The 23,920-nt window shown below is 44.6% G+C and overlaps 1 protein-coding gene across 3 annotated transcripts in view; it reads right to left on the bottom strand.

Annotated features, from left to right (window-relative positions):
• The window catches only part of PNPLA7 (patatin like phospholipase domain containing 7), a 123,437-nt gene that overhangs the window by 95,327 nt on the left and 4,190 nt on the right, over positions 1–23,920 (bottom strand). For 2 of the 3 annotated variants that reach the window (XM_056504960.1, XM_056504962.1), the window contains exons 5-17: positions 23,666–23,748; positions 21,698–21,786; positions 21,256–21,396; positions 19,805–19,964; positions 18,290–18,370; positions 13,295–13,423; positions 12,001–12,081; positions 11,345–11,489; positions 10,432–10,524; positions 7,496–7,596; positions 6,278–6,424; positions 2,110–2,187; positions 1,142–1,347 (exon numbers count right to left, since the gene is read on the bottom strand). In XM_056504960.1, the coding sequence (XP_056360935.1) occupies positions 1,142–1,347; positions 2,110–2,187; positions 6,278–6,424; positions 7,496–7,596; positions 10,432–10,524; positions 11,345–11,489; positions 12,001–12,081; positions 13,295–13,423; positions 18,290–18,370; positions 19,805–19,964; positions 21,256–21,396; positions 21,698–21,786; positions 23,666–23,748 (1,534 nt within the window). The remainder of the gene's footprint in view (positions 1–1,141; positions 1,348–2,109; positions 2,188–6,277; positions 6,425–7,495; positions 7,597–10,431; positions 10,525–11,344; positions 11,490–12,000; positions 12,082–13,294; positions 13,424–18,289; positions 18,371–19,804; positions 19,965–21,255; positions 21,397–21,697; positions 21,787–23,665; positions 23,749–23,920) is intronic. The other variant, XM_056504961.1, reaches the window with a different exon arrangement.

Genomic DNA, 23,920 nt, shown 5'->3' on the forward strand with positions numbered 1-23,920 from the left:
TCAAGGGGATTAATCATTATTATTGGCAACAAGGCTAACCACAATCATATTGGATTTTTAATTACCCCTTTAAGCATTAAGTCCCAAGTCAAGTGCTACTTCCAAGGTCCAGGAAGGAACTTGTCTTGCACAGGGGAATTATTCTTTAACCTGTTCTATTAGTGGGCATTAAAAACCCCATGTTACACCCAGACCAATCACTTACAACACAGCCAGATCCCTGGCTCTGTCTGGGAACAGAGCTGGGGAGGTTTTCCAGCAAAAAGGAAAAATGAATCCAAGAGAAAAGGCCTGGCAAAGAGCAATTAACCAGCAAACTGCAGGCTCTGGGCAGACTTTCTTATTTGGATTACAAAGTATTTGAGTCTTGGGCCATAACTCCTACTCCCTTGGGTTAAAGTGCTCTACAGGCCTTGAACAAAGATGTCACCATTTAATATTCCCATGTTCCTGAACTGGCACCTAAACCTACCCCAGGGATGCACCTGCAGCAGCACAGACATCCAACACTGGATTTAAAAACATGGAATCATTACAACTGAAGAAGACCTCCAAGAACATCAAGTCCAAGCTTTAATTGAATACCCCCAGGCCCTCCAAACCATATCACAAAGTGCCACATCTTAGGGGTTCACACATTTTTTGAGCACCTCCAGGGATGGTGGCACCACCACTGCCTGAGCAGCCTGTTCAGATGTGCAACCACCCTTCCAGTGAAGAAGGGATTTTCCCTAAAATCCAACCTGAGCCTCCCCTGGCCATTCCCTCTCCTCCTGTCCCTGTTCCCAGAGCCCAACTCCTCCCAGCTGTCCCCTCCTGTCAGTGAGTTGTGCAGAGCCAGAAATTCCCCCTGAGCTTCCTTTTCTCCAGGCTGAGCCCCTTTCCAGCTCCCTCAGCCTCTCATGATGCTCCAGACCCTTCCTCAGCTCTGTTCCATTCTCTGGAATTGCTCCAGCCCCTCAATGTCCTTCTTGCAGTGAGGAGCCCAAAATTAAACCCAGGATTTGATGAGCAGCCCGCACCAGCACCCAGCACAGGGGGATGGTCACTACCCTGATCCTTTGCTATAAAGAGTGATAAAGAATTCTAAAAAATACTTTAAAAATACTAGATCCATGTATGTTTGAATGGCAGAACTCACTCATAGAAATGGGACTTGGAGATGGAGAGGAAGCTGCAGTCTCTGTTGGCCTTGATGGTGAAGATCAGTGGCTCCCCAGTGAGGACAGCAAGCTGGCCCACGAGCTCCCCAGGGTGGGTGATGAAGAGACAGGTGTCCTCCTCAGAGTCAATCTTCCTCTGGTACACATGGAGCATCCCCGAGACCACAAAGCAAACATTGACATCCTGGAGCAAATGGGGAAAAAAAAAAAAGAAGCTGAATAAAAATCCCCCAGGATTTTAAAAGCAATTATCCCAGTGACAGCACTATCACGACTGATCTGCTTCCCAGAAAGCTCCCCTATAGCTTTTGAACAATTAGGTGGTAAAATAAGACACAATAGTGAATTATTAAAAGCAGGTTATGAATATTTAAATCTAAGCAGGCACAATATTGAAAAATGGGTTCCTCTTTGGGTGATTATGAAAAATGAAGCTGGATCTTCAAGATATCAAGAAATAACAAGAGATGAGAAGAGGGGGAGATAATGGGGAATCACAGCTGCAGGATGAGGGGCATGGCAGGTCAGCAGAGCAGAACCCAGCACTGCAACTGGAGCTGCCCATCATCTGCTTTGCTTAAGCTCCTCTATTTCCACAGGATTATTATAAATGGAGCTTGTTATACCCCAAACACACTTTGCTGTGAATGAATAATGCTGGGTTGGTTTTATATGAGGGCTCTACTGCAACTGAGTGGCATCACAAAATCCCAAAGTGCAGGGTGTGAGAAAAGGCTTCCCAGCCCCCAGAGCTGCTGAGGAAGGTGGGACACTGGGTGACAGCAGCAGGCACCAGAGCTCACCCTGCCTGCCCCTGTCCTGTGTGCAGGAGGGCAGAGCTGGGGGTGCTGCACCTCCAGGCTTGGGAGGGGACAGGAGGGAATGGTTTACTGCCACCAGTGTGTACAAACACCTCCTGGAGGGGCACAGACCCTGCAGCACTCACCTGATCTCCCTGCCTGGACAGCACAGTGCCAGCAGTGACCTGATGCAGTGTCACTTTGCCATTCAGCAATGCAGGATTCTGGAGAAGAAAGGGGTGGGAGGCACAATTTACTGCTCTGTGCACAGGGAAAGGTCCCAGAATGTGAGGCAGCACCCAAATGAAGCAAGTAAGAGTAACAGTTAAGATTATATAACAAGTACTTCAATCTCTTTAATTACTGCACTTATTTTTATATTTTTCTCTGCAACAGACATTTCTTCCAGAAGAAAAAAAAACATTTAACTAATCACACTTGGATTCTTAAGGATTCTCTATTTGTCAATTTTCCCCTCAGACTCTTTAAAGGGTCTATAATGAAAAGAGACTTGTATCAGCTGGCATGAAAACCATGAAACATGAAGCTACTTTGAAAGGAAGGTGAAATTAGAGGAGACTCTACATCATGGAGTAACTAGACAAGAGGATCCAGCACTGGCTTTGTCCCAGCCCAGCCCTGGGCTCAGCTGTGCTGTGCCTGCAGAGCAGATTTTCATACACACTGAACAACAAAAGCTCCCCCAAACCCATAAACTCCTGTGCTCAGGCAGAGAAAAGTGGGAATTTCACTCTCAGCTGAAAAGCACATGGGAGGAAGGGTCTTCCCAAAAGCTCCCTCAGTTTGGACCCCACTCCCTTGCAATGTCTATAAATTCCTTTGGTCCAAATATTGCTTTCACCACCATAACCCTGAGTGCATAACAGACAAAGAGCCATGGAGAGACTTTCCTTTCCATCTCAAAGAACTGCCCACACAATCTGAGGTGCTCAGGAGCTCATCCAGTCCAGGCAGGGACCCCTCCCACTGTCCCAATTGCTCCAGCCCCAGTGTCCAGCCTGGCCTTGGGCACTGCCAGGGATCCAGGGGCAGCCACAGCTGCTCTGGGCACCTGTGCCAGGGGCTCACCATGCTTCAAACACAGAATTTCTTCCCAATATCTAATGTCAGCCTGCCATCTCCATCTTAAGGCCATTCCTCCCTGTCCTGTCACTCCATGCCCACAGTCCCTCTCCAGCCTTGTTATAAATCTTCAGAATTTCAGTATTTCTCAGCAGCCTGAATGGGCTGGGGCAGAAACCAAGGCTCAGTGGTGAGTTCAGGGCTGAGCAGAGGCAGCACAGCCTGGCTCTCACAGCTTCCCTGGCTATCTGCCTGTGCCCAGGCTCTGCCTCAGAGGCAGAAGCACTACAAGCTGCACTCACAAGAAGAACCAATGGAGCACAAGAGCAGAGCAGAATGTGACCCCAGTCATCAACTCCATTCCAGCAGGAGAGCAGCACAGCAGAGATGTAAACACTCCACCAGGGTAATTACTCTGCCAGGCTGGAATTGTTCCATTCTGGGTTGAAAAAAAAAATAGTGCAAGTGAAATAATCACAATTATTTTTTACACCTACTGCTGATAAAAAGAACATATTTTCATCAAAAATAGTTTTATTAAAGCCAATCTGTTTCATGGGAACATATCCAATGCAGAGAACCTGACAAGCACCTGTCAAAATATTTCAGTTCAGCAATAGCAACTCAACTAATTTCTATAATGTTTATTCTATATTTAGACATTTATGGTTGTATAGTATTATCTATTCTTAAAGCTAAAGTTGTAACTCTGAAAGTACCTCTCAGTAGGGGAATTCAGGCTCCCACAAGCTCTACTTATCAAGAGCATTTCAGGCTGCATCAGCTCAAAAAAATTGCTGCAAAGATTTCCTTCATGTCTGAGACTACTTAAGCAGTGGGATAGATTGTACTCAGAGCTGTGAAAGCCTCAGCATTGGAGATCTTTAAGAAGAGCTCAGGCAAAAACCTGCCAGAAATGACTTAGCAATATCTGATCTGCCTCAGGCATGGAAGGGACTGAGTGACCTCCAAGCAGACCTTGCTATCCTCCTCTCTGTGCTATTACTGCCCCATTAAGCAATAAAAGAGCTGACAAATAAAATCCATCCTGTCTCTCTCAGATGGGTGAGACAGCAAACCCAAATTCAGCATTGCATAGTTGCAGGGTTTAGGCTCAAAACCTGCACTCATCCCCCCCAGTCACAAGCATTTATGGAAAATAAGTGATTACCCCAAAAATCTCCATCTCCCAGCAATTTTTTTCTTTGCAGGGCTGGAACAAATGATTGCAAGAGGAAACTCAACAAATTTGGGTACAATAGTAAATATAAGAAGCAAGAGAGGTTATTTCTGGGGAAAAAAATAGCAAGGGTTTACAGTGCAGAAGTGAAAACATAAGCTAATTAAAAACAATTTAAATAAAGCAATGATTAACTGGGACAAATAATATTTTGGTCTAAGGAAATTCCCTTGTAACTCACATAGAAGAGATGCCCTGCAAATGACTTAACTCTCCCCATTGTAACTGCAGCTAAAGCTGAAAACACACAAAAACTGCACAGAATTGAAAACCATTCATCACAGAGATCCAAGGAATTCAAGTTACTTAAAACAAAAGGAAAGAAAAGAAAATTTTAATTCTGAAGTCAGATACCTAAAGGCTATTTGAAATAATGCCTCTCTCCTGGAGACATTTGCCCCCCTCTCTCTGTCACATGAAAAAAAACAACCAACCAAAAAAACCCCAAACCTACCATCTGTCATCAAAACATCTCAATTTTATTCACTCTGACTGGCTGCTTTGAAAAATAACAACTTAAAATGTTTCCATCCAGCTAAGATCTCTTTTTTTTTTTTTAAGGGAAGAGCTTACAAGAATTCATCTTCTTTCATGCAAGCAGCATTGAACACAAATATTTTGTACACAGTAAGATTCTTCTTGCATTGCCTGTAGAAGAATCAACTGCTGCTATTCCTATATGGAAAAAAAATTGAGCTTTCAATGACATTTCTGGCACTTGGCCACATCCCATCACATTCTAATTTGCTTGTGAAAAACTAAGGTGCTTGAAAATCCTACCTTATTTCACTATTATTTAGATCTTCATGTTACAAACTCTGCCTATTAAGTGGTGCATTTTGAGGACACTGTTGAAATCAACTTCATCTCTAAATTGCTACTTGGTAATTACTGAGAAATTTATTCTAGACTAAAGAAAAGTGCTGTAAGGAGCATTTGTAATCTTGGAATTTTTGCTTGTGATCTGATAGCTGGATCAAGAACAGAATAGACAAAGTCCTACTTTATTCCTTCTGCAACAAGAATTTATTCTAAAATAGTCTGTAGCCTTTCAAGAGGATATAAATGCCTGAAAAAAAAATGAAAATTAAAATAATGTAAGGCTCCTGCAGACTGAGAGACCTCAGATCAGTGATGATGTGGAACAGGCACCTCAAGCCTCACAACTGGGAGCTGAAAGACCCTGACTGGGATTCTGAAGCTGCAAGGGGAATAATTTTGGAAGTCAGGAGGAAATGCTAAAATCTAGAAGTAAAATCTTTTCAAGTTCTAGCAAATGTAGTTTGGTGACAGCTCTGAAGGCAGGGAGGAGGTGCAGCAGCTGTGCCCAGCCTCTGGCAGCAGCAGCAGACTGGAATTATTGCAGAACAGGCTGGAACAAACCAAGGATGTCTGTGACTGACTGAGACAGAGCAGAGCTTCCCAAAGTGTCTGATTATCCACATGAACAGACACACCTCCATAATGAAATGCATCTGGAATGACTGGAATGATGAAAAGAATCATTTTCAATCTTTCTTACACCACCAAGGGGCTCAGCAGGGGCAGAGCTCAGCAGGGACCAGGCACAGCCCCTGCCATGGGCACAGGACCCAGCTGGGAGATGCTGCCCAGGGACACAATTCCAGACCCAGCCAAGGCCCTGGGATGCAGTGCCACCAGGATTCAGGGATTCAGCAATCACCTGAACCTTTAGGTGACTCCCCACACTCAGTGGGAGCACAGAATGAGGTGCAGGAATGGCACATGTGCTGCTTGCAGGGCTAACTCTGCCCACAGACAGGGGAGAGTCATGCACTGCACTCCAGCCTGGGCTGCAGAAATGGCAGAACAATTCAAATTTATTTCAGCCCTTCTAATGACTTCAATAGGCTGCTGAATAAAACATCCAGCCCATCTCCAGCACACTGAGGAGACAAACCCACTTTTCAGTTGCTGGCAGAATGAGATGAAAAGCAGAAGCAAAGGCAGTTCCCCTTGCCATAACTCACATCAAGTTTCATCAGGGATGAGAGGTCTTTCTTTGCTGCTTCCACGATGGCATCAATGTGTTTGCTGTTACAGGAGTCCTGCACAGCACTGTAATGGAAAACTGCTGAAGGAGTTTCTGTCACTGTCACTGTCTTCTTCAATATCGACTGCAAAGAGAAGAAACACAACAAAGATCAGTTTCAACATCAAAACTGGCACCCACCTGGCCAAAATTTGCTTTTATCATCTACATTCTCTACCCACCACAACTGGGGGTCTGCAAAAAAAAGAAGCCTAGGTTTTCAAAAAAGCAACAGCTTGCTAACTTCATTATCCCTGTATTTTTCTGCACAGCCTGACACTTGAATCAAACAAAGTTACTCATCACAGCTTGTGAAAGGGAAGGAATAAGAGACTTCAGAAACTGGGCTATTGCCAGCTTGATGGAACTAAAACTTTATCAATCCTGTACACAAAGATGGAGGAAAAGAGAAAATGTCTGTCAAGGTCACAGTGAGCAAGAGCTCCATTCCAGATTTTAAGATGCAGTTTTATAATTCAAGTGTGTGCTCTTGACTTCCAGGTCAGTATTTGTAAAAAGCAGACCACAAAAATAAAAACAGATTTATAAATAATGACTGGAAACCCACAGCTGATACAAGTTTTTAGTTCCTTGCTGTAAAGTACTTTTCACAAATAAAGCACGGTCTGACAAATCCAAATAATCCATTTCATGAATCAGGACAAGAAAATACTTTAGAAGTTGCAGCCGTGGTTTCCCATTGCTCACCAAGCAAATTTCCACAGTATTTCAAGTTGTGCCTTAAAATGAATTGAGAGCCACTAAAATCTATGGAAAACCCCCTAAGTTAAAAAAAACAATAACACAAAAACATTCAAGGCAGGTTGGATGGTGTAGAGGAAGGAGTCCCAGGCCATGGCAGGGGGACTGGACCAGCTGAGCTTCAAAGGTCCCTTCACACCCAAACCACTTGGGGATTCTGTAAATCCAAATATCCCAACTTGCACACAGCTGCAAGGGCAGTGCTTAGAGGGGAGGGAGAAAACACTGAAATGGCTCCAAGCAGGATGGGGAAGGAAAAAGGGAAAGAGGGAAAAGGGGAAAAGGGGAAGAAAAAGGGGAAAAGGGGAAGAAAAAGGGGAAAAGGGGAAGAAAAAGGGGAAAAGGGGAAAGGGAAGGACAGGCTGGGCTGTGGGGAGCAGCAGCCCAGACCCACCTTGGCCACAGCAGGGCTGCCAGCACCTTCCTCAGGGGAGAGCTGCACCCTGGCCCTCTCGTAGGCCATGTCCATGTCAGACTTGGCACTGCTGGAACTGCCTGCAACAACACAGAAATCCTGCCCTGAGACCTCCTGCACTGCAGGTTCTCAGAAACAGCAGGTAACAAACCAAGTGGAGCAACTTGAGCAAGTGGCAGCTTCATGTTCCTGTTATTCCCCAGTTCCTTTGGACCTGGAACTTTAAATTTTCCCACCTGAACTCAGGTGTACAACACATCCCAGAATTCCCACTCCACTCTGGTACAGTCATTATTTGAAGGTTTGCTGGGGGGCTTTTTGTCCACTGGGAATTGGCAGAGCACTGCAGAGAGGGAACTCCTGAGAACTTAAAACTTCTGGAAGGAGCAGAGACCTGTCAGGGCCTCCCTGGAGAATCATCCCTTAGATAAGAATTTACTTTCTTAGAATAACTAATACTAGAAATGTTTCACCACCTCTTGTAGACCTCCACTTTCTCTCTGTGAGTTAATTTGTCCTTTTTTGATCCTTTGGGTGATTGGTCACTTTTTACCTAAAACCTTTAAGTAGTTGCTTAGCTTTTCAATCCTTGATATCATTGTTTCATTTTCTAAGGCCCCCTAACCCTATAAAATCCCCTTTAATACCTCATGTATTCAGACTACTGCTCAGACCCTTCATGGATGAAATAAAGTGTGTGCAGAACCTCTGTGCAGCTTTCTCGATCTCTGTTCTCTGCTGGCCAAGAAGGAACTTTGCAAACTGAGCAAAGCCACTCTAAGAGCTGATGGCCTGGACTCATGGCTTGCTTGCATCTAAGTCTCTTGAGGCTGAAATCTGTCTGAGACACCAGAAGTAATAAAAAGTAATGCTGTTGATGCTATGAACTGAATTTGCTACACATTGCAGCATTGAAGACCCTAAATCAGCTACAAAACTGGGACAGTAGAAACAGCAGCTCCATATGAGCTGATCTGACCCCCTGCAATCTCCCTATCCCCCAAATCCAGGGCCAGGCTCCTATTTTTCTCCACACAAAGCTAGAACATTATAAAGCAGAGCAGCCTGAGCTGGCAGAACCCTCATCTCCACAACTGCTATGATTCAAGTTAGATAACTACACAAAAAAAAACCAGAACAAATTACAGACAGCTCCAGGAGCAACTGAGGCAGAAGTGTTTTCTCCCAAAGCAATTTTTAGCAGTGTTTATTAATTCTAACAACAAGCAAATCAAGGAGATGTTGAGATAACAGCACTTGTATGACTCCAACAGTTTTCTTCTCTCTGAATTAATAATAAACATGATCAATATTCCATGGAGTCTGAACACACAGTAAACAGTGGAATAGAATCTGAAGCAAGATCTTGATCTTTTCATTACAGACATCAAGACACTTCCTGTGCAAGCTAAACAGTGAGATCAGCTCTGTTAACTGAGGCAAATCATAATTACCCAAGTAGATATGTTCCTTCTGCCAATAAAAATTAATTTTCTCTCTCTGCTAAGCTCTGTGTACCCTGGCATAACTTTTATGCCACATAAAAGGAGAAAGGAAGGACAACTGGACATATCCACTGAGGAGTTTGCAGGGATCCTTCCATATTAAAACTCCTAAAAACACACAAGGACTGTCCCTGAGAGTGGCACAGGGCTGCACAGGCAGAGCTCACTGACCTGCCTCCTTTACCTGGGGAAGGGGCTGTGTTCAGGGCAAGGATTAATTAATTTACCACTGAACCAAGTCTGCTGGTGCATTTTATAATTCCTAGTGCAAAACAACATGAAAACCAAGCCAAGTCTTGTGTGGGTCAGTCAGTATTTTCTCTGAATTTTTCTCCCTGGCTTAGAAAGATGATCTACTGACCCAAGACAAAATCCTATTTCTCCATCACATCCACCCCTCTGAACACTAACATGGAAACCATGAAGAAAATCTAAGTGAGACCTCTCACACTTGCCCAGCAGGAACTGAGCAGGAAACAAATCAGCCCTCCAGTGGTACAACTGAAGGAAATCCCCATTGCTCTCCCCTGTGCACACCAGAAACTCCATGTGGCAGCAGCAAGTGACACAAACCTTACCTGGGGACAGCTCTCAGTGCTGAGGGCTCCCTCAGCCTCCTCATCTCCAAACTCTTCAACCCCTCACAGTATGTTCCTCTCTCCTAAGTCACTTAACAGCCATGGTGAGCAATAAAAGCATCTTCTGAAGTCCCCAGGGCACCCTCATTCCACTGATGACACATTTCTCTATTAACAGTGCCTGAGCATGACCTTGGAATTCCCTCACAGTGGTTAATTCATTAATATCTAACAGACATATGTGCCTGTGTTCTGTGATTCCCACAAGAACAAGTTCCTCCACTTTGGAACACAAAGCTGCCCTAAACACCCCAAAATGATACTGCAGCATCAAACCAGCTCAGCCTCATAAATGTCTCCTCAGAGCATCCCATGATCCATCACCTTTATTATCCACTCCAAAGAACATTCCTGTAAAAGCAGCAAAACCATCCAATGTGCTTTTTGGGACAATCAGCCAAGCAAGAAACATGTGTCATCTGCTATGTGAAAGATGATGGCCTATCATCCTAATTCAGTTTGTTTCAGAAATATCAATTAATAAAGCTCTTCATTTGCAGGTCTTGGAAGCCAAATGATGTTCCCATTGCTGATAATGACAGCAAGGGGATGCTCTCTGGGATAACAGTCCATTTGTTACTAAATCATCTTTTGACCAATGAGTTAGGAAGCAGCACCACTTCAAGACAATTATCTGCCATGAACAGGACTGCAAGATGATTATCTACCATAAACAGGAGAATTATCTAACCCAGCACTCCAGAGATCATGTGGTTTCTCCCAAGATTAGATAAATTACATATTTCCCACAATTTTGCCAAGCACTACTTACTAGAAGCCTCTGTAGACCCAGCATAGGGAGGTGATGAAAGGCTTCTTCTGAAAACATGCTCAGAGTTTTCTGCACCAGAAACCTTCAATGTATCTGAAATTTAAAAACAAATGTTGTAAACACAAGGTATCCCCTAATAAGGTAAGTTTCACTAACAAGAACCTTGAACTACCCACTATTAAAGGCTGACTTAAAGATTTTGAAACACTGACATTAAGTATTGTTTAAACCTTTTTCCTGGTCTTGATTTAATTAATCTTTTTCCATCTGCAGAGGCAAAATTCAGCTCCATCTATCTTCCTGGCTTTACCTTCAGTACTGAGTCTTTAGGCTGAAAAGACACATATCCAGCAATTCTTCTGCTGGTGTCTAGAGTGCTGAATTTTCCCAACTCCCTCTCTGCATTCTAAATGAGGAATCACTTATTTTTCCCCTTTCCTTCATCCCTCAGTATAACTAAGAACACAGTAATATTTCCCCATTGAAGCTAAGGACTATCCAAAGGCTTCAATCTGAAATTAATTTAAGCCAATCCTTAGCTGCTCTGATCAAATAAAACCCCTCTGATCAATAGCAGCAATATCAACAGTGGAACAAATGCAGGGAAAGGACACAGGGGAATGGCCTCAAGCTGAAGGAGGAGAATGGAATTGGGGAGGAAATTCTTCACTATTGAGGGCAGTGAGGCCCTGGCACAGGTGCCCAGAGCAGCTGTGGCTGCCCCTGGATCCCTGGCAGTGCCCAAGGCCAGGCTGGACACTGGGGACAGTGGGAGTGTCCCTGCCCATGGCAGGGGTGGCACTGGGTGAGCTTCAAGATCCATCCCAGCCCAAACCAGCCTGGGATTCTGTGAGGAGTACAAAACCTACAGAGGATCCCAGAGGACAGTTCCCCATGTTCCCAGAAGCATTACCCATTTCCAGTGCATCCCCAGACTTCTCAAACTTCTCTCCACGATCTTCCTCCAGAGCACTGGGCATTTGTCTCTTCCCTGCCTTGCTGGTGCTGCCTCCTGTGGTGCCACTGCTCAGGGAGATCAGAGGGATGGCTGGGCTCTGCTGGGAGCAAAGGGGACACACAAAGATCAGCCATCCCTCCCACCTGCAGCTGCACACACACATCCCCTGCCACTGCTCAGCTGCTGCTGACCAGCCCTAGACCCCCAAGGATGGCTTGCCCTGGGATCTGCAGCTCTCCCAGTTCATCCCAGCAGGGCCTGGGCTCTCCCAGTTGACACCTGGACATTCCTGACTCTCTGCCAGCACGGGTGCAGCACTTTCCCACTGCTCCAGGCAGAGGTGACACCAATATCCAACAGCAGAACTGCTGAAGCACCGTGCAGAGCACACACACCCCTCTGGAACGATGCACTTGGGAAGCTGAAGCCTCCCCACCAATTCCCCAGGCATCAGCCTAGGCTGGGTTTTATGGGCTGGTTTTACAAGTGCCTCACTCCTCAAGCACTGTCATTATGAAATTATTATGCAGCATTTGCTTTATGACCTTCTGGAAGGAGGAAATGCTCCCTCTGCCCTGCCAGCAGGGCTGGGGGCCTGCCCCCAAACTCACACAGCTGAAGAGCTCCGTGGTCAGCCCCAGGTAGTTGTGCAGGGCCAGGAATGTCACCCTCTGCAGCCTCACCATGATGATCTGCACACAGGGAACAAAGAAGCCATGGCAATGGATTCAGCATTCTCCCACACTTGTTCTGGCATTTAGAGACAATCATGCACCAGAGTACCTGAAACATTCTATAAAATACAGACTGTACCCTAAGCTGAAATTCCTTTTTAGCAGCTGATAAACTGAGACAGAGATACATTCAAATGATTTACCAATGACTTCACAATCATTTGATGCACGGGAATCCAAAGTCTTACTCCCAAACACCAAATGCTTTTTGTTTTCTATAAACACCAATAATAAAAATGCTTTGAAATAGAAGTATTTGCTTTCAATTTTCCTCCTCATTAAAAAAATTATTCCAGCTCTCCCCATAGAGAACCCGCCCCACAAGCACTCAAACCTAACACTGGAATCAGTGGAACCTTCCCCTGCCCTGCCAGCCAATTCCCACTCCTGAGCCATCCTCTCTCCTGTGTCAGCTCTCAAAGAGCAAATTAATTTGGTGTTAATGATCTGTTCTCCTTCAACCAGCAGCATGAGGAGGTTCATGTGCTGCTCATAAATCATCCAGAGACCAGAACAGTCTGCAAGGACAAACAGATTCAGAGTGACAATAAAGAAGAAGGATGGCCCAGAGTGACTTGTGGGGTCACCCTGTGGCTGCTACACCTGTGGGACAAGGCAGCACCCCTGGAAATCCTCAATGCTGCTCCCTGCACCACCTCCCACCTGCAGGAGATGCTCACCTGAGAGCTGCCTGAGCCCTGCAAAGCAGGAAGGTGAGCACAGAACTGCCACAAAGCACAGCTCCTCCCTCAGGAGCTGACAGAGGCTTCTCAAGTGAAAATTCCCACATCAGTCTGCATTGTGAGACTTCCAAAGCATCAGGCCTCAGCAAACAGCTCCTGAGGGAGCAGCAGTCCTGTTTCAGGACATGTGCCAGTCTGTCCATGGCCCTCAGCCATTCTGGAGCCCTCCAGAGCTGCAGAGCCCACACAGCACCTTCTACTCCCCAAGGACCAACACTCATACAGCAGGTCTGGCTGGCAGAAACTCAATTAATGGGGATATATAGATAAATAAATTATTTTTGCCTGTTTGGGATAATGCTGGATTACCAACAGCCAGGAGAACAGCAGAACAAGTCCAAACTGTGCTGAGCAGTTCTGCACCTACCAAAGGATGGATGATGAGCCTCTGAATCTCCTCCTGTAACCTGGAAATGAGCTCTACCCACCTGCACCACTCTCACAAGGGTTTCAGGGTATTTCTGGAACACATCCTGGAAGGCACTGGCTGGCAGCCTCAGAATTGTGGATGGAGAGGCTGCTCGGGCCGAGACGGTTTTATAGGGAGCAGGGTGACCCTAGAATGAGTTCAGAGACACAACAGGGTTAATCCAGCAATTATCCCATCCAATCCCTCCCAAATTCCTGCTGTGCTGCTGTGTCTGACAGAACAGTCTGACCACAAAAACCTGAGCTGTGCTCCATGACCAGGGGGAGGCAATGAGGGAGAATTCACCCTGCATTAGGGACAGGGCAGGGAAAGAAGAGGAGCTGGATCAGGGTGAGGGAAGTGCCAGGCCCAGCTCTGACACAGTTTTATTACAGAGCCAGCTTTCAGAAGCATTGGAAACCCCAGCTAGACAAGGCTGCAGAGAAAAGAGGGTTTGTTGATTTTATTATCTGTACTGACAACCAAGCTATTTGCTGCAGAAACAACCCCAGACTCACACAACCAGTGAAAAACACAACAAAATTATACAATAATTACAGACATGATGGAGGAAGACAAAAGACAGGCAGACTTCTTGTGTTTCAAGATATTTATACATATTTTTTCACACACACACACACACACATATATATATATATATATATATATATATATATATATATGTATATGAAATATTCCATGTGACAAAGCCAAACAGCTTCTCTTTGCTGGAGACAAAGACTTGGAATTACAAAGAATTACTAGAAGAATTACAAAGAATTACTAGACTTTCCTGCCCAAAGGACAGATGGAGAACTAACAAACAAATGAGAAGTGGGTAGAATACAGAGATTTTTTTCACACTGGAAGGCAAGCCTCTGGGTTTGGATTTTCCCCCTTAAATGAGAAAAGATTGTAACAAAAATCTACTGCCAAACACTTGGATTAAACAGACAGACAATGCCCCTTTTACCCACTCAATAAATGCAGGAAACAACATCTCTAACTCATAAATTAATTTACTAATCCATCAAATGTTGATTTACACAGTGTTTATAATATAAAATGGGCCTTTCTGCAGCACAGAGCAGGAGAGAAGGAAGAAATGGAGTTTCTATTTTAACAGCACCTCAAGCTCCAGCAGCTTTCCCCCTCCTGAGCAACAGAAGGCACCTTTTTCCCACCACTGGCACACAGATGTTAAATGCTGATTACAAACCAAACTGCCTGCAAGACTTGCAGAGCCTCACACAACTCAACACAAGCACTTTGAAGGAATTCCTGCCTAAAGAACCCAGCAAAACCAAACAAGAGACTTTCTCTAATCACTCTGGAAAATAAAGCTGCAGCTCTGTCTGCCTGCTGGTCTGGAAGGCACCATCAAGCAGATTCTAAAATGAAATTAAATTAATTGGAACCAATATCTTAATTACACCAACTTCAGCTGACCTTTTTATAAAATCTGGGGATGATATTAATAGCTTTGATTTTCAAGTTCCTGAGGGAGCTGAAATTTTAAACATCTCTTTGACCTACAGTGCAAAGCTGCCAGTGTCCTCAATTTTCCCAAGTTTCTTTTAATTAAGTACAGAAATGAACAAATAACATTTCTGTGCTTTGGCTGTACCCCAAAATAAATGCAACAATCCTCTTTTACAGACCAGCCTGGAGTCTGGCTGTACATGAAGTATTAATTTGGACTTCTTCTACTTACATGTAAAAGCAAATGTGTATAGTCTGTTTTTAGGCACTGCATTTACCATCAACTGTATTTCCTACCAATCTCTACAGCAAATATATAGGAAAAAAATAAGGAAATTATTAAAATCTTTAGCTGCTGCACAAGGATAAGCATCAAGTTTAATGGTGTTTCATGAGTTATTCCAAGGAGCAAACTCAGCCCTGGGTACCCCAGAACTCTGGTCTCCAGTCTACCCAGTAAATCTTTGGGTTTTTCTGAAGTGCTCAGTGCTGACAACCTCAGAAAAACAGTGTTAGGATAATAACAGATAACCATGCAGAAGCCTTTTTCTCCAAAGAACAGCCCATTCCTCCAGGTTTTCAGCATATAATTTTGCCTCTTTGAAATCCCTGCATGAGAGCAGCTCTCCTGAAAGGCCAACACCACAGCTAATGGGGCTGGAACAGGCAAGAGCTGGCAGAGGAGCTTGAGGAGGAAATGTTCCATAATTGTCACTTCTCTCAGATCTAATGGTACCAGCAGCACAGGGAGAATGCCATGTACAAATTATACTATTTTGCAATCACACACTGAGATGACAAGAACAGTTAAGTTATAATCAGTTATGAAACAGTTTTTTTTTTCAACAGAGAACTTTTTGTTCTCAGGGCAGGTAACTATTTACTTCAGTCTCATTCCAAGAGCTGAAGCATCACCTCCAAGCAGCAGCTGAACTCAGGTGAGAGCTTATGGCAAAATCCAATCAAGTTTGGTTAAGAAATCTGCTACAAGAGAAGGGATGTTTCACATTCTCCCACCTGCAGTGGTAGCTCCTTTTTGGACCCCAAAATCTGGCACGTTCTCCCCATTTCCATGGGTGGATTTTGTCTTCCTCCACTCCTTCCTGACATCCTCTCCATCAACACTGCTGCACCCAAAGCTCTTACAGCCATCAATCACTTCTTTATAACCTCATCTATCTTGTCAGCCCTGCAGGCTCACCTTTATCCAAGTGTTTTCCCAGCTTCTTTTAATCCTGACTTTCATTTTTCCCTCCCTCAATCACTGCCATTGGATCAATACCCCTTCATAGCCTCTTCTTTTTCCAACTTTCTTATTCCAACTATGCCACCAGGCCCTAGTTTTCCTAAGAGCATCTCCACATGGAGGACAAGAGCAGAGTGAACCCCAAATCTGCAGCAACCAGCATCAGGATGCAGGAGCAGCTCACTCTGAGGAACACTGACTGCTCTGGGAAAAGCTCTGGCTGCACACACAAGCTCTCAGCAAGACCTGCTGAAAACAGAGACATGAACAAGGCTGAGCTCAGAGATTTCTTTGCTATTAGAGGCAGCAGTATCAAGTCAGAGCCATGAACTGTTCCAGAATACCAGGAAAGGGTCTGCAGCTACTTGGATTCAAAGCTTCCAGTTTCTCCCCAGAGTTTGGAGAAAGCAGCATCAATCTGTTCTCAGAATAAGGGAGGCTCATGTCACAGCTGCCACCTTTGTATTTAGTAGAACTAAAGGGACTTTTCAGTTTAAAAGCTGAAAGATTCAGTTAGAAAAGTACCTCTGGTGTGACCTTTCTTTTAGGTCACCAACAAGATCTTGTCACTTCTTACAGCAACCTCAACTCTCAAGTAACTGAGGGACCAGCCTGACATCAGCCAAAAGGATCCAGCTCAGACAAACCAGCTCAGACAACTGAAACCCTCTCTGAACACAGGCTGTGCTCACACCAGAGCCATGTGTTTGGCTTGCAGCGAAATCTGATTCAGGTTTGGGTATCTGCAGGATGTTCTAACACTCACTCCCTGATCTGGGATGACACTGAGGGGTCTCCTCTATTCTGATCCAGTGCTACTTTTTCTCTCCTTGCCTATTTTCATGCTACTCCTCTACCTAAAGTGTGCAAGGAACAAAAGGAAGAGGAAAAACAGCAATGAAATAAGTAGTTCACAAAGCTGGGAAGTGAGGAACAAAAGAGTTGTAAAAATAAATGAGAACAAGTTTAGCAAAAACTATTTCAAGGTTTTTTCATTACAGATTCCTCTGCAGACTGCTAACTCTGTTCAGCACACTTTCAATCTTTTTTTTTTTTTTCCTTACCAGTGGTATAACTAATGGGAAAGAAAAAAAAAATGACAGAATGAGAATTAAAAATGAAAAAAAAAACCAATAAGATAAAAAATGAATGGTAACCACTTTTTCAAAAAACAAAGCCATAAAGCCCTGCTATACAATGATTTCTTTTCTTACATTCCTTTTGAACAAGCAAGAACATAACTGGTATTTATGTTCCTTTATGATAGGCCTGCTCTACAAAATATTGTCATGAAGAAAATTTACTGGTGGAAGCAACAAGGGCAAAGGTACTAACATGGATTTAAAAAGATATTATGAATTTGAGAGCAAGAACTAACTTGTACAGTCCAAGTTATTCCTTTTCTACAGAGAAAACTGTGACCAGGCTTAAAAAATGCTCTCACTGTAGATAGGTTTTAGGGGAGCTACAGACATACATAACAGAGATTTACAGATAATGTGGATGTAGAGGTGTGTGCCTGCTTTGGAAGTGACAAAGAAACTTCAGAGAATCCTTTAACTACTCACACACAGAGCAATGGCACCTTTTGGTGAACAGAGACAGCCAAGCATGGCAGAAACATGACACAAAGTTAAGCATGAACAACTTCCTGATTAGATTTATCTTCATCCTCTCAAATCCTTCAGGAAAACACCTTCATGGTTTGGGTATTATCAAAGATATTGAATTCAACACCTTCCATTTAGGCATTCCTAAAGTGATTGCAGCAAAACCATCAGTCTAACTCCAACTAAACAAAATCCACCAGTTTTGCACTGAACAGGATCAGCATTCAGCTCACCCTGGTCCCTGCCAAAGGGCACAGCCCTCAGCTGGCCACCAGCACCACTGGTTACAAAACAAAACCAACCCAAAAACTGGTTTCACAGTATAATTACAGTACTAACAACTGTCAGATTTATTTTCATTAGACTAAATAAAACCAAAATGCATTAAGCAACCCATCAAACATGTAGAAGCCCAGACTGCTGGGCCCCAGCCTGAGCTGTGATTTGAGCAAATCAAACTGTAATCTCAGTTTTCCAGACATAAAGGGATCATTCAATCCTAATCAGGAGTAAACATTTCACAACCACCCTCCACACCACAAAGCTCAGCTTACACCTGTGAAAGCCTGAGAGGAGAATTCATAAAAAACCCCCATTTTGCATTTCTGATCTTGCCATGGGATGTTGCAGGCTGCTCCCCTGGCAGGCTGGGAGGGAGGGAGGCAGCAGAACTCACCGTGATGACATCCAGGATGCTCAGCAGGCTGTGCACGCTGTCCCCTGCCAGCACCTCCTTCACCACCACCTCTGTCCCATCCTGCAAGCACACACACAGTCACTGCAGCTCACAGCTGCACTCTGGCAAACCTGGAGATTTCAGAAAGCTTGGATGCTTCTTTGCTCTCTGCTCTGGTGGAAATGTGCTAATTCCAACCAGAGTTTTAAACCAACGTTCTAAAAGTGATAAGTTAAAAGAAACTACAAGCCAGTTTTTTCCAGGGATGTTGTGACCAACAAAACAAAGTTTCCTTCACCCAGAGGCAGAATGAGCTCCCTTTACAGAGGGTTTACCTGCCAAGAGGTTGTACAAAACAGGAGCAGCAGAATGTAAAAATACACAGAAATCAGCCAGCTTGATATAATTTCCAAACATAAACCCACTGAGCTTTCAGCCACTGGAAAACTGTTCACAAACAAAAGTTAAACTCAAAGTTTAGTCAGGAAAAAGGTAAAAATTAAAAATGTAACTTGGCAGAAGGGATCACAAGGACTAGTGCTCAACATTTTAAGACTTACACGGAAAACAAACCATCACGTTTTTTCCCTTGTCTACCCATGTGGATGATTTAGATACCCCTTTAGGGCCCCCCTGGAAACTTATCCCTTAGATAAGAAATCCTTCCTTAGGATGACTCATGCTGGAGAAACGTTCACCCCCCTGTAGTGTTATCTTTTAGTGTTTTAATTGGTCCTTTTTTCTTTTAAGTAATTGGTCACCTCTTTACCTAAAACCTTAAAGTAACTGGATAGTCTTCATCTTGTAACTTTATTGGTCACTTCTCAAGCCACCTCAAACCTATAAAGCCCCTGTGATATTCTGTGTATTTGGATTTGCTGTTGGACTCCTTCACAGAAATGAAGTTGCCTGCAGAATTTCTGTGCAGCATTCCCAGATCTCTTCCTCACTGGCTAAGAAAGAGCTGCAAGCAGAATGAAATCACAAAAGAGCTGGCAGCCTCAGCCCAGGCCTGGCTTGCATTTTAGCACTCTGTAGCTGACTGCCTAAGGCAGCCAGGAGATCTGTTCTATTCAGAACTTTTATCTGGGCTTGCTGTGGCAGCCTGGGGCAAAACCCCAGCCCCAGTGGCTGCATACCCAGAAATGAATCTGCCTCTTCCACCCCCAGACAAACCCAGTGACTCCTGCTGGACTGCTGGTGAGCTGTGTCCCTCCTGCTCTCTGTGCCCAAATCCTTTCTGTAACAACCTTTCCAAAGGTGAATGTTTCCAAGCCCACCTTGCACCCTGTCTTCCCTCAGTAATTTCTGCATCTCCTGTGAGGATATTTCCAGCTGCCTCATCAGCTTTGTGTCCTGCTCTCTCATCTGAGACAAACCTTGATCTTTACAAACACCACAGCCTGAAGAGCTGGGATTAATCCCTCTTAAACCACATGTCTAAGTTTAATCAATGCTTAATGATTCTGCTGTGCCAACAGATTTCTCTCAGAAGTGCAGAGCAGTGGTTCTTACACTTTCCTGGATGCAAACTTCCAGCTTTCCATCCTGCACCACGTAGATGCTGTCGTCCAGCTGCCCGGGACGGAAGATGTACTCGCCCTCGTGCAGCTGCACAAAGAACATGTGCTTGCACAGCTCCAGGAACAGGGGCTTCTCAAAGTGCCCAAGCACCCTGCAGCAAAGAAAATGCAAAGGGAAAAACCTGAAATCGCCACAATCCTTGGAAAATCCTTCCTAAATTGGCAAAGCCCCAGGTGCGAAGGGCAGAGGAAGCCCAGGAGAGTGGCTGCAGAGATGGAGAGCTCCCCAAAATAAAATAAGGTGCAAGAGCAGCATGAAACACAGAGCTGTGAATGCTGGGGCTCCTTTAGGACCCCTCCAAGGAATGCAGGCTCAGAAGGAAGTACAGGCAAACTTCCTCCAGCAAACACCAGCACGGCCTGTGGAGGGGAACAAAAATAAAAACCTGCCAGACACACTCTGTGAGAAAAGTTACCCCAGGAAAGTTCCCCTTTGAGTGCAGCTGCCCTGTCTGTGGAAACAGGACACAGCAGAAATACTGAACAGAGGGAAAAGCTCCTGTCATCTGCATGTAATTGCAAGTTTGGAATATTCCATCTCCTGCACCTGGACTCCAGTCAGTCACTGCCAGGCAGAGAGAAATATGGATTTCACACCTGATCCCTCTGCACAGAGCTCCAACAGCTCACACGTATCAAGATCAATCCATCAAATCCTACTGCAACATCAATTAGTCATAGGAGATCATAATTCCACAGTAGCAAGTTCAGATGACTGAAACTACATTTTTATTTGAGAATGTATGACCTTTAGGACTACATTATATCACAACTGGGATAAAAAATTAATATCCACAAGCAAAACCAAAACTACAGATTGCAAGATCTCCTCCTCTTTGCTATGTCTGCAAATTTAACTCCTTGCTGAAAGGGCACAAAGACCAACCCTTTTTCTTAGTCTGCCAAAGAGCTGTGGGGATTAAGTTGACTTTGATTTATTTGCAACCTTTTCAGGCAGTGAAGTGAAAGATTCTGCAGCCCAGGGAGCTGTCAATATGGTATCCAATTAACATTTACCAATTATGATGCTTTTCTATTAAAAAAAAAAAATCATCTGATAGAGCCTAAACAGAAGTTTTAATAAGCACTACATCTGTTCATGTTAGAACACCTTTATTTGCACTACTCCCAAACTCAGGCAACAAACCCACTTCCTTTGTTCCCCATCTCTTTTTTTAAATTTTTAAAACAAACTCAGCTATTTTCTAGAAAATTCAAAGTCATTTATTCTGTCCTTATACTCAGATGAATTTCAGTCAACTCCCTCAGGATTCTGACCATGCAATTGTAAAATCTGAGATCTGACACAAACTGTCAAATGTTTACATCACTTAAACATCCATCAAAACCAAACTCTACATTTCTCTTCCCATTTAACATTACCTGACATTTTTAAGCATGTACAGGACTTCTGAAGGCAAGTGGGAATTCTTGACATCAAATTCAGTCAGATCTGCCTCTAGCAAAGAAGGAGGAGGTTCTTTCCTCTGCAGAGTTGGACATTCCTTCTTAATACGCAGAATCCTGCAAAGGAAAATGGATGTTCTCTCATCTGTATTAATAGGAAATATTCAATTTGTACTAACAGGCAATGTTAAATAAGAATATAGTAAATACTAAAACTCACCATCCCAAGTTATACGTCATCAGTTAACTAAAACTTTCCACCCTGCTGCCTTTGCTCACCAAAACCATTCCAGTCCAGCAAACCTCCCAGCTGACAGGACTGGGAAAAACCAACAGCTACAGAAAATGGATAAGTCCAAACAAAAACCCCAATCCAGCCCCCATGATGTGAATTTCCCCTTCCCAAAGTCCCAAGTACCTTTTAGCCAGAGATAAAACCTTTGCCCGTTTCCGCATCCTCTGGCGAGGGACGGTGTTCCCAACCAGAGAGTTGGGAAGAGTTGTAACCTAGGAGGAAATAATGGACACAAAAACAGTCACAAATCCCCAAAACCAAAAAAACCAACCTGCTAATTCCAACCATGCTGAGGCACCAACATATTTACCAGCCATTAGAGTGTGAGCAGAGTGGAGAGCTCATGTAAGAACTTGGATTACTGGAATATTTACTTTGGGATCATTTCCTTTCTATAGAGTATATTTTGATTTTACCCATCAACTACTGCAGTGCTAATGGATGCTAGAGGGGAAATGAGTGGTTCTCATTCAGGAGCACTCAGCATCAGGAAGAGGAGTAAGGCACTGATCTGTGCTCTGGGACAGGGACAGAACCCAGGGAACAGCTGGGGCTGGGCAGGGCAGGACAGGCTGGAGCTCAGGGCAAGGCTCTTCCCCCAGAGGTGCTGGCACTGCCCAGGCTCAGGTTGGAGCTCAGGGCAAGGCTCTTCCCCCAGAGGTGCTGGCACTGCCCAGGCTCCCCAGGGAATGGGCACGGCCCCGAGGCTGCCAGAGCTCCAGGAGCGTTTGGACACCAGGGATGGACAGGGGGGATTGTTGGTGGGTCTGGGCAAGGACAGGGGCTGCACTGGGTGATCCTGGAGGGTCCCTTCCCTCTGAGGATATTCCAGGATTCTATCTGGCTGTGATGGTGACAAACCAAGGCTTTTCCTTGCATTTCCTAGTTTCCAGGTGCCACCCTCTGGAGAAACACCACAACTGCTACACCAAGAAAATCCCTCATTAGGTATGTTCAAAACATTCCCAGCTCTCCATTTGTTACCCAAAGAGTTGAATCTCTGTAAAAAGTTTCTGATGCAAAAGGAATCTTTAATTTGTTTAGAGGGATTTTTTTTTTTCAAAGTGAAATCTTGGTATGTTATTAAAAAACCATAAAGTGCAACTCACAGAAATTTGAGTATAACATCCGCTGCCTTACTTGGGAAGAAAAGCAAAAGGATCTAAAACTTAAACAAAAACTACCTGAAATTATTTGCCCATGTGGAATTCTAAGCATTCTTTACTTATGTGAGTTACATATAAACAGCTTGGTTAAAAATTATTCAAATTATGAAGTCCCACATGAAAATCATGAATATTAAAATCATGAAGGTGCACATACAAACTTTCCTCTCATTGAGGGCTTTTTGGGCAAGTTCTACTTAAAGGCTGACCTGCCATGCAAGATTCAGGGAGCAGCCAGCCCCTCCACAATGAAACAACTCCAGCACTGAATATTAAACCCACCAGTGTCTAATTAAGTCAAAGTGTTCGAATTCACCTCAATAAAGTGTGGGAGGCAGAGGCTGGGGCAGGTCACAGCAGGAAGTGTTCCTCCACACAGGCTAAGGAGGGTTACTTCCCTGTACCTTATTTTTCTACAGATGTTGGTTTTCAGGGAGTGCACACCTGGACTTGGCAGCACAGGAACAACCAGAACCCTGGGAGGGTGGGCAGGGCTGGCACAGGGTGCCCAGAGCAGCTGTGGCTGCCCCTGGATCCCTGGCAGTGCCCAAGGCCAGGCTGGACATTGGGAACAGTGGGAGGTGTCCCTGCCATGGTAGGGGTGGGATGGGATTTAAGGTTCCTGCCAATCCAAACCAGGCTGGGATTCTGGGATGTTTAAACCATCATTAACTCCCTACAGGAGTCAGATGCTCATTGATTTAGTGCCACCCTCATTGACTGCAGATATTTCTCAAAGAGGAAAGGTTTGGTCAGAAAGAGAAGCTCCTGCTGCTCCATCAGCAACCCAGTCAGTACTGCAGGAGTTCTGAACATCCACAAAACCCCAGTGAGATTTTATGGGTTGAAGGACCTGGTCCAGGCTCAACAAGTGAAGCATTGCAAACTTCACCCCTCCCAGCCTGGACTGTAGCAGTGCCCTCACCTTCCTCATGATCTTCCTCCCGTAGAACATCACTTTGTCCCGCTTGCGAAACCTGTACTGGGGCACGTGTGGCTGCAGTTGTTCTGAAACAGAAGCAGCACATCAGAAACCCCCTTCAGCAGCTGGGGGAGCCCTGAGCCCAGCCTGGGGCCTTTGCTGCCCCACAGCAGCTGCTGTGGGCAGAGTCTGGAATTTAAACCCCCCTGGGATCCCTCAGTGCCCAGCTCTGGCCAAGCCAGACCAAGGCAGGGCTGC

This window comes from Oenanthe melanoleuca, chromosome 17 (genome assembly GCF_029582105.1).
Source record: "Oenanthe melanoleuca isolate GR-GAL-2019-014 chromosome 17, OMel1.0, whole genome shotgun sequence".
NCBI lineage: Eukaryota > Metazoa > Chordata > Aves > Passeriformes > Muscicapidae > Oenanthe > Oenanthe melanoleuca.